At 39.8% G+C, this 15,325-nt stretch overlaps 1 protein-coding gene across 3 annotated transcripts in view; it reads right to left on the bottom strand.

The window, feature by feature from the left end:
* LOC126268070 (serine/threonine-protein kinase greatwall) overlaps positions 1-15,325 on the bottom strand; it is a 119,690-nt gene that overhangs the window by 48,736 nt on the left and 55,629 nt on the right. Inside the window, exons 7-8 of one of the 3 annotated variants that reach the window (XM_049973506.1) lie at positions 13,641-13,728; positions 3,586-4,283 (exon numbers count right to left, since the gene is read on the bottom strand). In XM_049973506.1, coding sequence (XP_049829463.1) covers positions 3,586-4,283; positions 13,641-13,728 — 786 coding nt within the window. The remainder of the gene's footprint in view (positions 1-3,585; positions 4,284-13,640; positions 13,729-15,325) is intronic. The other 2 variants (XM_049973507.1, XM_049973508.1) reach the window with 2 other exon arrangements.

Raw genomic sequence — 15,325 nt, 5'->3', positions numbered from 1 at the left:
CTTGGAAACAAACATTCTGCAACTGCTACCATGCACAATTTAACGAGTGGTCCCACCGAAAACGGCTTGCCACTCGTCCCAATGATGTGAGCGACCCTGTAGCTTGCTCGAATTGCAGATTCAGTAGTGTTTTCTCCACTCTCATTCACCTGAAAATTATAAACGCATTACAGAACACAAACTATGTTGCATGTTTTGAGACCCTCCGTACTACAGAACCATTTTTAAACTTATGTCTCCTAGTATGTCGTTCTTAAGCCTGGCTACCAGTTCTCTGCATGCAATGCCTTCTACCTGATCATAGTGTGCTGCGTGAAGACGTGTATAATGTTGTTGTATAAATTAAATACTTTACGACATACAAGACACTGCGGACAACCATCCCTCTCAATGAATAGAAAGGTATCCTCCAATAGAGGTACAGGGCTCCCGCGGCTAGTCATAGCTGTCATTGAACACAGATTATTGCATCAGTTGCGGCTGTATGCAGCCAGGGGGCAGTGAGTACGCTTTCCCTGTCCACGCAGGCTCCGAGCTGCCGCAGTGAGCGCTCTGGCTCCCTGGAGCTCGGTTGGAACATCCTGCCTAAGTTTCTGATAATGGGCGCCAGTTTGTTTCTTACACCTCTCAATTGTTATATTCCCATCACATCATTCCACCTCAAAAATCAAATGGTGAGGTGGAACAACTAGTGCATAGGTTCAAGTCCCAAACAAAAAAGTTTGCTGTGCATTCTTTGTGGGACATGTGCCCTTCTATATTTTGTGAGCACCTATTACTTCACGCCTACAGAACAGAGCCCGGCTGAGTTGCTTCACACCTGGCTGCCACGAAAGCTCCTTCGACTTCTGTGGCCTGCGCTGCAACTTCCATGATCAAGTTCATCTGGCCACTTTGTGCTTGGATTGCAATTATGGGCATTGAGGTTTGGTCGCTGGCCCAAATGAATATTGGCCTGTTTTTCGCCGCTGGCGATGTGTCTTTGTGACTTCGTACGGTTGATAGGCTGGTGCCGCGTCAATTTGATCAGTTATGTTCCTGCTCGCCACTTTATTAAGCTGTGCCCCTGCTCACCACCAGAAGCTATCAGTTCGCAGGTGCAGTCGCTGTCGCCACAGTCTGCCCCATGGCCCTTGTGTCGTGTCCTTCATCAGTCTGTCTCCAGCCTTGGGTCCGCTGAGCGTAGTGTTGTATGTGTACTTAAATTGACAGCCAACTGTATCACAGTGGGCCAGCCATTAGACGCCACCATGCAGTCTACCTGTGACTCATGCCTAAGTACATGCAGAGCAATGCTGACTCACTTTCACTATGTTCTTTTAGTTTGTACCATTTACATCAGTTGTTCTGTGTATCGCTTCTGTTGCACCTTCTGTATGATTCTTTTGTCTTGTACATGTGGAGTCACAAGAGGCTTATGTCCATTATTGTTCAGAGGTTTATGAATATAACCGTACTTGTGTTACTTGGATCGATTTTGTGTAACACTCTGTTATTACACACACATCATGCTTACATGCTACACAACTTCTGGAAGATGAAAATGAAGTTTCAGAAACCATTTTCACAGTTATGTTTACACATTAGTCCAACCTTGAACATGCTAGCTCTATGAAACATAGGTTTTCAAAATGCCAGTTGTCCTGAATGAATGGTGTCTGTAAATTAAGTGCCTGATTTTGTCTGTGTGAGAAGTGAGGTTATAAGTACTTTCACAATATTTTATAATGAAGAGAGAGAACAATTTCCTCATGGATGTCACTGCACTAATGAGGAGAAGACTAGAAAGAGGGGGGGACGAGGAGGAGGAGGAGGAGACTGTAAGAGACGAGATATTTAAAAAGCTTATCACCACCAATTAATGTTTTGTGCAAAAAGGTCAAAAATGATCAGTGATCAAACATTATGCTAATATAACCTTTTGGAGACATGAAATGGCCAAAAAATTTCTGAATGAGTGAAGACTCATTCATACTCCTATGAACAGAATGAAAGGTGGATAGATCACGTAACTAATGAGGAGGTATTGAATAGGATTGGGGAGAAGAGAAGTTTGTGGCACAACTTGACTAGAAGAAGGGATCGGTTGGTAGGACATGTTTTGAGGCATCAAGGGATCACAAATTTAGCATTGGAGGGCAGTGTGGAGGGTAAAAATCGTAGAGGGAGACCGAGAGATGAATACACTAAGCAGATTCAGAAGGATGTAGGTTGCAGTAGGTACTGGGAGATGAAGCAGCTTGCGCAGGATAGAGTAGCATGGAGAGCTGCATCAAACCAGTCTCAGGACTGAAGACAACAACAACATGAACAGAATTACAAAATTTTTGTCACTAAGTACTGGCCACGACCATAGTCTTTGCCCCTAAAACACAGAGTGAGCGTAGCAGTTTACAGATTAATCAGTTGTGGAAGAGGTAATTTGACTGCCGGAACTACATTTCCAGAATCGTTACTGGAGTGCCTGCATGACTAATCAGAAGTGGTAATGGGAAATCGATTTTTGAGAACTGGTTTGGGATTTCCCTGTAAATATGGTAACAAAAAAGTTTACATCCTTTGCTGTATTCCGATGGTTAGTTTACAATGTGTATGAGGTTTTAAAGTCCATTACAACTACACTACCTACATGGTGGTCATCTTATGATATGGTCACAGTGAATGGTTCAGTACATGCTCATTACTCCAGATAACAGCCTTGTATCCTGTGATTCCACATATGTACCACTGTCATTGTCTTAACACCAAACCCTGTACTGAGACATCACAATATGACAAACCCATTCCCTGAAAAAATCATTCTGCCTGTTCAACTGTACTCACATGCTGCTGATGTGACATCTGAAGCTGATAAAGACATACTGATACTTGCTTTTACATTCCCACTTTGTTGGATCTCCACACACTGAGCTTGGTGCAACTCTGATATTCCTGGTCACTCAAGAGGGGCCACCACTGGACCTACGTGTGCCATCTCTCTGAAATCTTTATTCCATATTTTTATTGTGCACTGCCCCATATACTTCCCGAGTTTGGATTCATACAATTTCTCTGGACACTAAAGTTTTCACAAATGCTGGTGTAGATTTCATCCGCAAGTATGTGCAATCACTCAAAATATAGAGAGAGCTTGTGTTGTAAAAAGGTTGTTTTTCCACAGTTCACATAGAGTATTATCAACTATTCAGCTGTATCACATGATAGGATTTAGCTAAAGAAACTCTATGAACACTGGGTTATTTTTATACTGTACTTATATTCACCACAGTGATGTTAAAGTGAGTTTTCCATTATTACGTAAAGCAAAGTTACTGTCCAAATATTGAATTTAATCTCACGATGCAAGTTATTGGATATTTTTTTCTGTTTCCTTGTGGCAAAAATTAAATTACTAGATTACCAAGGCAAGCAATTGAGAAACAAAATACATAGATCATGATGAGAACATATACACATTCTTTTATTAGTAAATTGAGACAGCAACAAGTTCATTTTCTTGATTACAAAACTGAATTCATGACACCTCTCAAAGAACACACACCATACTTTTAAAGATAACAATAATAAAGTACAAAAATATCATACCTGGTCTGGTGTTCCAGAATTTCCAGACTTGTCGCTTGAAAGAGGAAGTTCAAATCTTGTTGTTTTCGTAATTTTTCTTACACTTAAAGATGATATAGGTGTAGAAACATATATTTTTTCTTGATTGTGGTGGTCTTTTATGTCACTGTAAGTCAATGGTGTGGAATTTCTTAGAACCCCTTTCACTGGACTGGCACTTCTGAATGATGCTGATTGCAAAGATTCAGAGATTCTGGAAATATTTACTTTCTTTGCTGTTCTCCCTGAGACATTTAACTGATAAATTTCTTCAGAGAGTCCTGTCTGAGAGACAGTTCCCACTGAATTTAGACTGTTATGAAAATTACGCTTTCTTTTCATCCCCCTAACTATTGGACGTTTAAACGATGTCAAGCGATTTACAGGGGGAGTGCCATTTTGATATGCCAACTGTGCAATTATGTCATTTTCTTTATCTTTCCTTGTTGAATCAACATTGGAACTGTCAAATGTATTACTACTGCAAGTATGATATGAATCACTTGTGTTTGAACCACTCTCACTTAAACAAGATTTGTAGTCCATGGGCGAAAATGGTTTTATTCCGGATAAGCGAGTGTTGTTCAGATCTGCTGAAGGAGAAACTCCATTAATAATTTTTATTTTATTTTCTTCTTTGGTTGTGTTTAATATTTTATTTTTTGGTTTGAATACTTGATCTGCAATAAGAAAACACACAATTGAATTAATCCTTTACTAATAGTGTTATTATATTACCAAAAGGAAAATTCACTTGAAAAATGGCAAAATTACACAAGACAAATGGCAGCCCATCACTTACATTCAGGAGGCAAAAAATGAGGAACTCAGATTCTAGGGTGAGATGGACACTTCTGTGGTTATAATGAGGAAAAAAAGGATGATGGCTTACTTTAATAAGAATTAAACCATGTGTACAATCAGATCCTAGGGCTGAAAGGTGGATTTTAAATTCAGGCTATGTATTGGACAAAAACAAGGTGAGTTAAGCACTAAGCACTCATCAGTTCGTAATTCAAGGAGGGATTAGAGGAAAGATTGACTGCAACCAGAGACAGGAAATTTTAAGATGATGCCCTTCATTAGTGATTCCCAATGTTAAGCAGAACTGAAGAACAAGAATGTATGACAGGTGTTTGGTTACACTTAGTCATGTATGTGGAAGGAGTGTAGTTAGTGACGTACAAGCTAGGGAATGTGATGACTGTGGTAATAATAGGAGAGGTGAGAGACTGGTGAAAATGGTAGTATAACAAAGAAACTGGAGAACAAGATGAAGACACTCTCCATACAGACAAAACATTGCTGGAAGAACGTGCATAACAAATTAATTTTGCAACAACAACAAAAGGAAAAGAAGGTAGATTAGAGTTTAATGGTCTGTTGACAACAAAGTCATTAAAGATGGGGCACCAGTTTGGTTTAGGGAAGGATGGGACAAGAAATCCATTGTACAGGTACTCTTTTCAAACAAACTATTCTTCATTTGCCTTAAGCAATTTAGAAAAATCACAGAAAATCTAAACCCAGATAACTGGATGGGAATTTTAACAGCAGTTCTCCTAAAGGCAAGTCTGGTGTCTTAGCAAACCTTACAACAAAAGATAGTTGGTAAATACATTGAAAAGATGGGTGAAAAATAAATAGGACTGCAAAAAGATTGGTTAAGAGTGTTAAATGGAGAATTGCTCATAGGAAAAAAAGAAGACCATAGGTCACAGAGCAAATATTGCTGAAAAAGGAAAAAAATAATCACTAGGCAGAGGAACTGTCTCCATTTGTTCTCACTACAGGTAAATCTCTCGTTCTGGGTTCTGAGTGACATGCCCCTCAGTACAACCTATCCCTCCTTTCTCCATGTGGAAGGAGAAACAGTTCTTAAAGCTACGTACATTTTTTCCTACCTCTGGATGTGTATATCAGCTGTGCTTTGAATTCTGCCTCCTAAAAAAGGTAATACTCAGCCATTCTTCCACCTTAAACTTTTTCATGTTAACCACACAATATCTCATTTTTGTGCAAAGTGTAGCAAAAGTAATGACCACACAGTAGTCCTACACTGTTTCCTCCATTATAGGTGTTTTGCTATGCAAAATGAAGTTTGTAGAGGCAACCTTGGAGATATAAAGGACATAGTGCAAGAGATCATATGCCTACTGGTGAGTATCTGAGTTATAGTAGCCCATGGGATACTAGACACAAGGAGAATAAAAATGTGTTCTATTAGCTAAGAACATCATCTGTCTCTACATATTTTTCAATAACACAGCAGAAAGTTCTACTTTAGAATACTATGATTTCATACCATACTATGATTACAAAATGTATTGTGCCTAAAATTATAGGGTGAGGTAATATCAAGATTCTGCAGCACCTGTTCACAGCAGATATAGTAGGTATCAGACAGAACTAGTGGATACATCATTTCCATTTCAGAGATTAGCCATCACTTACTCCAGTTCTTAATGCCCATTGACTGCTTTTTCTTCTAAGATAACTTAAGTAGTTATTTCAAAATAGTTCAGCAAATAGGATGAAACTGAAAACATATCTGCGAAGCAATAAATACAATGTGTTTCAAAATCAATAGGCTTTGTAGCATGGACCTTGCCGTTGGTGGGGAGGCTTGCGTACTTCAGCGATACAGATAGCCATACCATAGGTACAACCGCAACAGAGGGGTATCTGTTGAGAGGCCAGACAAACGTGTGGTTCCTGAAGAGGGGCAGCAGCCTTTTCAGTAGTTGCAAGGGCAACAGTCTGGATGATTGACTGATCTGGCCTTGTAACAATAACCAAAACGGCCTTGCTGTGCTGGTACTGCGAACGGCTGAAAGCAAGGGGAAACTACGGCCGTAATTTTTCCCGAGGGCATGCAGCTTTACTGTATGATTAAATGATGATGGCGTCCTCTTGGGTAAAATATTCCTGAGGTAAAATAGTCCCCCATTCGGATCTCCGGGCGGGGACTACCCAAGAGGATGTCGTTATCAGGAGAAAGAAAACTGGCGTTCTACTGATCGGAGCGTGGAATGTCAGATCCCTTAATCGGGCAGGTAGGTTACAAAATTTAAAAAGGGAAATGGGCAGGTTAAAGTTAGATATAGTGGGAATTAGTGAAGTTCGGTGGCAGGAGGAACAAGACCTCTGGTCAGGTGACTACAGGTTTATAAACACAAAATCAAATAGGGGTAATGCAGGAGTAGGTTTAATAATGAATAGGAAAATAGGAATGCAGGTAAGCTACTACAAACAGCATAGTGAACGCATTACTGTGGCCAAGATAGATACGAAGCCCACACCTACTACAGTAGTACAAGTTTATATGCCAACTAGCTCTGCAGATGACGAAGAAATTGAAGAAATGTATGATGAAATAAAAGAAATTATTCAGATAGTGAAGGGAGATGAAAATTTAATAGTCATGAGTGACTGGAATTCGAGTGTAGGAAAAGGGAGAGAAGGAAACGTAGTAGGTGGATATGGATTGGGGCTCAGAAATGAAAGGAGAAGCCGCCTGGTAGAATTTTGCACAGAGCACAACTTAGTCATAGCTAACACTTGGTGTAAGAATCATGAGAGAAGGTTGCAAACATGGAAGAACCCAGGAGATACTAAAAGGTATCAGATAGATTATATAATGGTAAGACAGAGATTTAGGAACCAGGTTTTAAATTGTAAGACTTTTCCAGGGGCAGATATGGACTCTGACTACAATCTATTGGTTATGACCTGTAGATTAAAACTGAAGAAACTGCAGAAAGGTGGGAATTTAAGGAAATGGGACCTGGATAAACTGAAAGAAACAGAGGTTGTACAGAGTTTCAGAGAGAGCATAAGGGAACAATTGTCAGGAATGGGGGAAAAAAATACAGTAGAAGAAGAATGGGTAGCTCTGAGGGATGAAGTAGTGAAGGCAGCAGAGGATCAAGTAGGTAAAAAGACGAGGGCTAGTAGAAATCCTTGGGTAACAGAAGAAATATTGAATTTAATTGATGAAAGGAGAAAATATAAAAATGCAATAAATGAAGTCGGCAAAAAGCAATACAAACGTCTCAAAAAATGAGATTGACAGGAAGTGCAAAATGGCTAAGCAGGGATGGTTAGAGGACAAATATAAGGGTGTAGAGGCGCATCTCACTAGGGGTAAGATAGATACTGCCTACAGGAAAATTAGAGAAACCTTTGGAGAAAAGAGAACCACTTGTATGAACATCAAGAGCTCAGATGGAAACCCAGTTCTAAGCAAAGAAGGGAAAGCAGAAAGGTGGATGGAGTATATAGAGGGTCTATACAAGGGCGATGTACTTGAGGACAATATTATGGAAATGGAAGAGGGTGTAGATGAAGATGAAATGGGAGATACGATACTGCGTGAAGAGTTTGACAGAGCACTGAAAGACGTGAGTCGAAACAAGGCCCCCGGAGTAGACAACATTCCATTGGAGCTTCTGACGGCCTTGGGAGAGCCAGTCCTGACAAAACTCTACCATCTGGTGAGCAAGATGTATGAAACAGGCAAAATACCCTCAGACTTCGAGAAGAATATAATAATTCCAATCCCAAAGAAAGCAGGTGTTGACAGATGTGAAAATTACCGAACAATCAGTTTAATAAGTCATAGCTGCAAAATACTAACACGAATTCTTTACAGACGAATGGAAAAACTAGTAGAAGCCAACCTCAGGGAATATCAGTTTGGATTCCGTAGAAATACTGGAACACGTGAGGCAGTACTGTCCTTAATACTTATCTTAGAAGAAAGATTAAGAAAAGGCAAACCTACGTTTCTAGCATTTGTAGACTTACAGAAAGCTTTTGACAATGTTGACTGGAATACTCTCTTTCAAATTCTAAAGGTGGCAGGGGTAAAATACAGGGAGCGAAAGGCTATTTACAATTTGTACAGAAACCAGATGGCAGTTATAAGAGTCGAGGGGCATGAAAGGGAAGCAGTGGTTGGGAAGGGAGTGAGACAGGGTTGTAGCCTCTTCCCGATGTTATTCAATCTGTATATTGAGCAAGCAGTAAAGGAAACAAAAGAAAAATTCGGAGTAGGTATTAAAATCCTTGGAGAAGAAATAAAAACTTTGAGGTTCGCCAATGACATTGTAATTCTGTCAGAGACAGCAAAGGACTTGGAAGAGCAGTTGATCGGAATGGACAGTATCTTGAGAGGAGTGTATAAGATGAACATCAACAAAAGGAAAACGAGGATAATGGAATGTAGTCGAATTAAGTTGGGTGATGCTGAGGGAATTAGATTAGGAAATGAGACACTTAAAGTAGTAAAGGAATTTTGCTACTTGGGGAGCAAAATAACTGATGATGGTCGAAGTAGAGAGGACATAAAGTGTAGACTGGCAATGGCAAGGAAAGCGTTTCTGAAGAAGAGAAATTTGTTAACAACGAGTATAGCTTTAAATGTCAGGAAGTCATTTCTGAAAGTATTTGTATGGAGTGTAGCCATGTATGGGAGTGAAACGTGGACGATAAATAGTTTGGACAAAAAGAGAATAGAAGCTTTCGAAATGTAGCGCTACACAAGAATGCTAAAGATTAGATGGGTAGGTCACATAACTAATGAGGAGGTATTGAATAGAATTGGGGAGAAGAGGAGTTTGTGGCACAACTTGACAAGAAGAAGGGATCGGTTGGTAGGACATGTTCTGAGGCATCAAGGGATCACCAATTTAGTATTGGAGGGCAGCGTGGAGGGTAAAAATCATAGAGGGAGACCAAGAGATGAATACACTAAGCAGATTCAGAAGGATGTAGGTTGCAGTAGGTACTGGGAGATGATGAAACTTGCACAGGATAGAGTAGCATGGAGAGCTGCATCAAACCAGTCTCGGGACTGAAGACCACCACAACAACAACAACAACAACAACATTGTAGCATTTATTACATTCAACTTACAATAATAAATAATACATCAAGTTTTTCTTACAAGTGTTCGATGTGAGCACTATTCATCACACATAGAGTTGATAGGCGAGTTCTTCCCAAACCTTGATCAGAGTGTCTGGAGTAATTGTTGCAACAACATTTTTAAAGTCAAGTATATCAGCTGGTAGTGGAGGAAGCACATATGATTGATCCTTTATGACCCCACAAAGGTAAAAATTGAATGGTATCAGGTCATATGTGAATGTGGAAGTCATGCAAACAAGCTCTCTCGTCTGGCCTCTTGCAGACAATACAGCCATCAGGTACAGCAACGGTTAAGCAATCACATACGAAGTGATGCCAGTGAGGCAGTGCAGTATCTCGCTGCCAAATGAAGTTATGTGGTTCAGCTTCTTCGAATTGAGGAAACAGCCATAGTTCTCACGCATTAAACTAAGAAACACCAGTTACAGTTACTTCAGCAAGAAATAAAGGCAGGTAAACTTTCTCTCAGGATATGGCACAGAAGACAATCAATTTAGGGAAGCCTTGTTGCAACTGTACCACCTCATGCGGATCTGCTGACCCCTAAATGTACACGTTGTGTGTCTTCATGTTTCCACTTATGTGAAATGTCAGTTCTTCACTGATCCGACAAGTCTTCATCATCATGCAGCAACATTTAAATTGCAAACTTGGCATCTAAACTGTAGTCTGTAAGAGCAAATGGTAATGACACAGTTTAAGAGCCTCCTTAAAAGTCTCCACATACATGCCACTGAATTGCTAATTCATGACTAGCCTTCTGAACTGATTTCCTGGGACTGTGTGTGAAAGATTCTTACTTGTTCAACACATTCTTCAGGCATTCTCAGCTGTTCCATATTAAATGGAATAGAGCATATTCCAGGTATATAAAAAAACTCTGAACTGCTCTTTCATTTGATGTATTATTTATATTTTTTATTTGAATATAATAAAAGCTACAAAGCCTTAAAATCTGTATATTCATTTTGAAATATACAGATTTCAACTGTATGTCATATACAACACAGATAAAGTGTATTCCAAGTGGTGAAGGATGTGGTTTTAAAATGAGAACAGTTATTTATCAACCTTTAATGTTATTTTCATGGTGGTATGATTAGAATGCAAAGCTCTTTTGTATACTTAAAATACAATGATAAGCTAAAACACGATGACCACCTCTTTAACTGCATGTTGGTCCACTTTCAGAACACAACAGAGAATCAATTCTGCATGACATGCATTCAACAAGTCCTTGGTAGGTTTATGGAAGTATGTGGCTCCAGATCTCTACAAAAACATTACAAAATTCCTCTAAATTGCAGAATAGAAATTTGTGGGCATGGAACTGCTGCCAAATGTTTTCCATTGGATTCAGCTCAAGCCAGTTCAGTGGGCAAGACATCACCATGAGTTTACAATAATGCTCCTCAAACCATTGTACCAAGCTTCTGGACTTACAACACACAGCTATTCTGCTGGAACATGCACTCCATCTTATGTAAGGCACCAAGCATGAAGTGATGCATGTGGTCTGCAATAATGTTCACACTGTCCACAGCTGTAATTGTGCCTTTGATTACCAACATAGGTCTCATGGAAACCCAGGTCAACATCACCCACAGTATAAAACTGTGCCCACTAGCCTGTGACTGTGGCACATTGTACGTTTCAAGCTGCCATTTACTTGGATGACAGTGCATCCAGACATGATAACTGACCTAGTTTAACAAGAAATAATTCATTCCACCAGTCAGCACATTTCCATTGATCCATGGTCTGAGCTCTACGATTCCATGCCTGCTGCAATCATAAATGACAACACTGTTGGTTAAACATGGGAACATGTGGGAGTTGTCAGCTGTGAAATCACATTTGCAGCAATATGGGCTGAACAGCAAGCTGAGATACTTATGCCTGCACAAGCATTGTGCTCACTCATCAGATCTACCAAAGGTAGCAACATATCCTACTTTACAGATTGTGCAAGTCTTTGACCTCCACGTTCTTTGATTAAAGCATGGACATCTAACATCTTTTTGACTATTTGTGGTATCATTGTTCTTCGACCACTTACAAACAGCTGACCAGCTTTGCTGTTTCCTAGATACTCATTCCCATGTTAGGCCGTACCAATCTGCCCTTTGTCAAAATCGCTTGTGTCCAAGAGAACCTCTTATTGTTGCTAGAATGATTCTTCCATCTCTGCTCTGCTTGTATACAGGGTGATTGTAATTAAAGTTTAACTTTCAAAACACATCAGAATGACGTCAAATTGCAACAGAATATTATCAAAGAGAGGGGAAAATGTATGGCAGGAGAAAAAAAAGTGTGATAACTGAACAATAGATGGCACTGTATGTGTCAAACTATGTAAATGAAAAAACCAATCCATGCACACGACCTATTGAAGTTGGTATAAACACACCAGTTACACAGTTTTTCCTTCTTCACCATCTGTGACATTTGCCGTGACTGTCTCAATGAAGGATTGCACTCTGCTTGCAAAGCTGTATTACAAGAATGATTACTGTGCACAAGTCACTCTGCAGAAGTTCTGTACACTGAAGGGTTTGAAAAAAGGCGTTGGTCTGATGACTGCCGTGGGTCTGGAGAAAATTATTCAAAACGATTCTTTTGGTGTGCAACCTGGTAGAGGGAGGAAACGAATTGATTTGACTCAGTGGAAGCAGTAGCCACAGCAATGCAAGAGGAAATGAGAGGTGGTGTGCAAACATGTGAATTGCCCAAACGTTGGACATACCTGTGAGCTTGGTGCGTAAGATCCTATGAAACATCCTTTGCTATCCATTCAAAATTACCCATGTGCACAAGTTGCTTCCTGTTGACCCGCCAGCAAGAGAGACCTTTGATTTAGAATTTCTTGCTCTCATGGAAGTGGACAATGACTGGCCGTGGAAGATTTTGTGGACAGACAAAACCCACTTCCATCTCACAGGATAAGTCAATACACAGAACTGTTGAATTTGGGCAATGGAAAATCCACTTGCAAATCAACCAGCACAACTTCATCCTGAAAATGTCACTGTGTGGTGCAGATTTACGCAATCATTTATCATAGGGTCAAATGTTTTCCAAGAGACAGGTGCTTCTCGTCCTGTTACCTGTACCATCACTGGTAAGTGCGATGAGAGTCTACTGCAAAACCACGTAATTCCAGCTCTCCAACAGTGTGGTTGTGTAGATGGGGTAATTTTTATGCAAGAATGCGCACCTCCACACATTGAAAATCCAATTAAGCAGCTATTAAGCACCATTTCCCTACAGCCTGGCTGTCCCGATCACCTGATCTTAATCTGTGTGACTTCTGGCTGTGGGGCTATGTAGAAGATGATGCGTTAAGTGTTCCAATTGCAAACTTAGCTGCACTGAAGGCATACATTGCACAACACATTCTGAATGTGACTCCAGAAACACTTCGATCAGTTGTGGAACATGCTGTTTCTCGATTTCAACTTGTTGCAGAAAATGGTGGCCAGCATATTGAACATGTTTTGCACAGAGAAAAAGAAATTAATAATCCGATTTGATTTTGATTAATGGTTTTTATTCAGATTTTGGCCTCAGGACAATTAAAAACCAATTTTTCTGACCCGATGCAATATGACCTTGCTGTGGTGGATGGGCTTATGTAACTAACAGGATCACACCTGCACACATTTGCACACTGATTAGTACAGTTTAATGTCAAATGTACACCTTAGGCATTTCTGTACGATTCATTTGTAATTTGTAGTCGACTACTATTAAATTATGGTGCTTATAGCACCGTCTATCGCTAAAGTTTGTAACTATTTATTTTTCTACTGCCATACATTTTCCCCTTCTCTAATAATATTCTGTTGCAATTTGACATCATTCTGAGCAGTGGTGTTATTTCTACAGTGGTTTGAAAGTTAAACTTAATTATAATCACCTTACTACATCATCTGCCTGCTACACCACCATGTGTTCATCAGTCTCAACAGCTGTGGCCAGAAGGTATTGGTTCCGTGTATATTCATTATGTTATGGTCATTTTTCTGCTATGGGCATACCAAGAGCAATTGTAATATTTCACAGCTTCATACTTAATCAACACACGTAATATGATTCTTACTAGAGCAATCTCTAAGTGCTGATCCACACTCAGAGGTCTTCTGAGCTGATACAGTTTCTTCTCGCATGTAGTGATATTTCTCGGAACCCTAAAAACAAAGGAAATAACACAAATAAACTACAATATTAAAGTGAATTAACAGTATGAATAATAGTGTAAGAGATAGTATACAAGATATTGCTGACATCAAAAAGTCAAGATTTCTGCAATTTTCTTAAATGGACTTGGAAATGTTTGTAGTGTAATACCATGATTGATAGCAACTGACTGGAATGACTACAACCAAGAAGACTGCAAAAACGTGTTACAGTGCAATGCAATGATCATTTTCATATATAATATTCAAAACGAAAGGATAAGTTTAAGTATGTATTGCTGCAAAAATCACATCTATTTAAAATAAAAATACAAAGTTCACATCAATTATAATATTTTAAATAGGGAAGGCAAAACTACTAACTAGTCACCAAAGCACAAATTTAGTTTTCAAAATTTAAAGCAAGGATACAGGAAAAGAAAATAAATTTACAAGGGGAAGTGGAAGAACAAACAAGAAAAAGAGAGGGCAATAAACATGAGTTAAATCAAAGAAAAGTCAATCCAAGAAAGACGTTAGCTGCTTAAGCAGTCCAGAATAACAAGTTAAGGGCCTGAACTTTTGACATGTAGCAACAAACACTTATTTTATTTTAATTTGATTTCTTTTTTCTATTTTGACAATATTGTTCTGGACTGTAAGCTGTGTCATGTTACAAAATGGTGTACCAACTTTTTGGCCACTATTGAAAGTGGCTTTCACCAGTGTAAGTAATACACCTACAACTAGAACCATGCAAATTAATATACAATTTTTGCTCCTTCCCTTTAATTCCTTAAAAAGATCATAAATAAAATTTTTAATCTGACTGCATGTTGGGAGTAGAGATGGAGGGAGCTCATAATCCTCACTTGATTTAATTTGAGATGGAATTGTAATGGTTCATGTTGGGGAATCCAGAGATAGCTACTTCTGTGACTTGCTGCTCCTCTCACTGTGTCTAGTGTAATTGGGATGGTTATCCATCATGTGCTTACTGCAAAGGTGTTTTCAATCAGGTATGATGTTGCTGCCTACTAACCAGGAGTATCTTTCAGAAATTTACTATGCCCACAAAGGTCTATGACCTTTTAGATGTTTTTTTCTATTAGAAATGAAAACATTCTTTCTAGTTGCATCCATCACTTCATACTGAATACAAGCAACTTAATGTTTTAGAGAAATTAAAATGAAGAAACATATGTTCACAAAAAAACAACATAACATCAGAATGATTTCTCATCAAATAATATATTTACTTATTTGTGTGTGTGTGTGTGTGTGTGTGTGTGTGTGTGTGTGTGTGTGTGTGTGTGTGTGGTGGGGTGGGGTCGCCACACGGTGGGGGCTGGAGTGGGGGGGGGGGGGGGGGGGGAGGTAGCGGATCCCGTAAACTGGTGAGGGGCGGCAGCAGACTGCGGGGAGGCAACGGAGCGGATGAGGGGGGGGGGGGGGCGGAGGGGGGGGGGGTGGACTGGGGGATGTCGTGCACAAACCGGGGGCAGGGGGGTGGGAGGGCCACAGACCAGGAAGGGGTGCCGCAGACCAGGGTGAGGGGGGTGGGTGGAGGATGGGGGGGGGGGGGTTTAAGGGAGTTTTGGAGGGAAGA

This window comes from Schistocerca gregaria, chromosome 4, assembly GCF_023897955.1.
Source record: "Schistocerca gregaria isolate iqSchGreg1 chromosome 4, iqSchGreg1.2, whole genome shotgun sequence".
In the NCBI taxonomy this organism is placed as follows: domain Eukaryota; kingdom Metazoa; phylum Arthropoda; class Insecta; order Orthoptera; family Acrididae; genus Schistocerca; species Schistocerca gregaria.
Note: the sequence above shows the minus strand (reverse complement) of the source record. Positions and strands in the feature narration are given on the sequence as shown.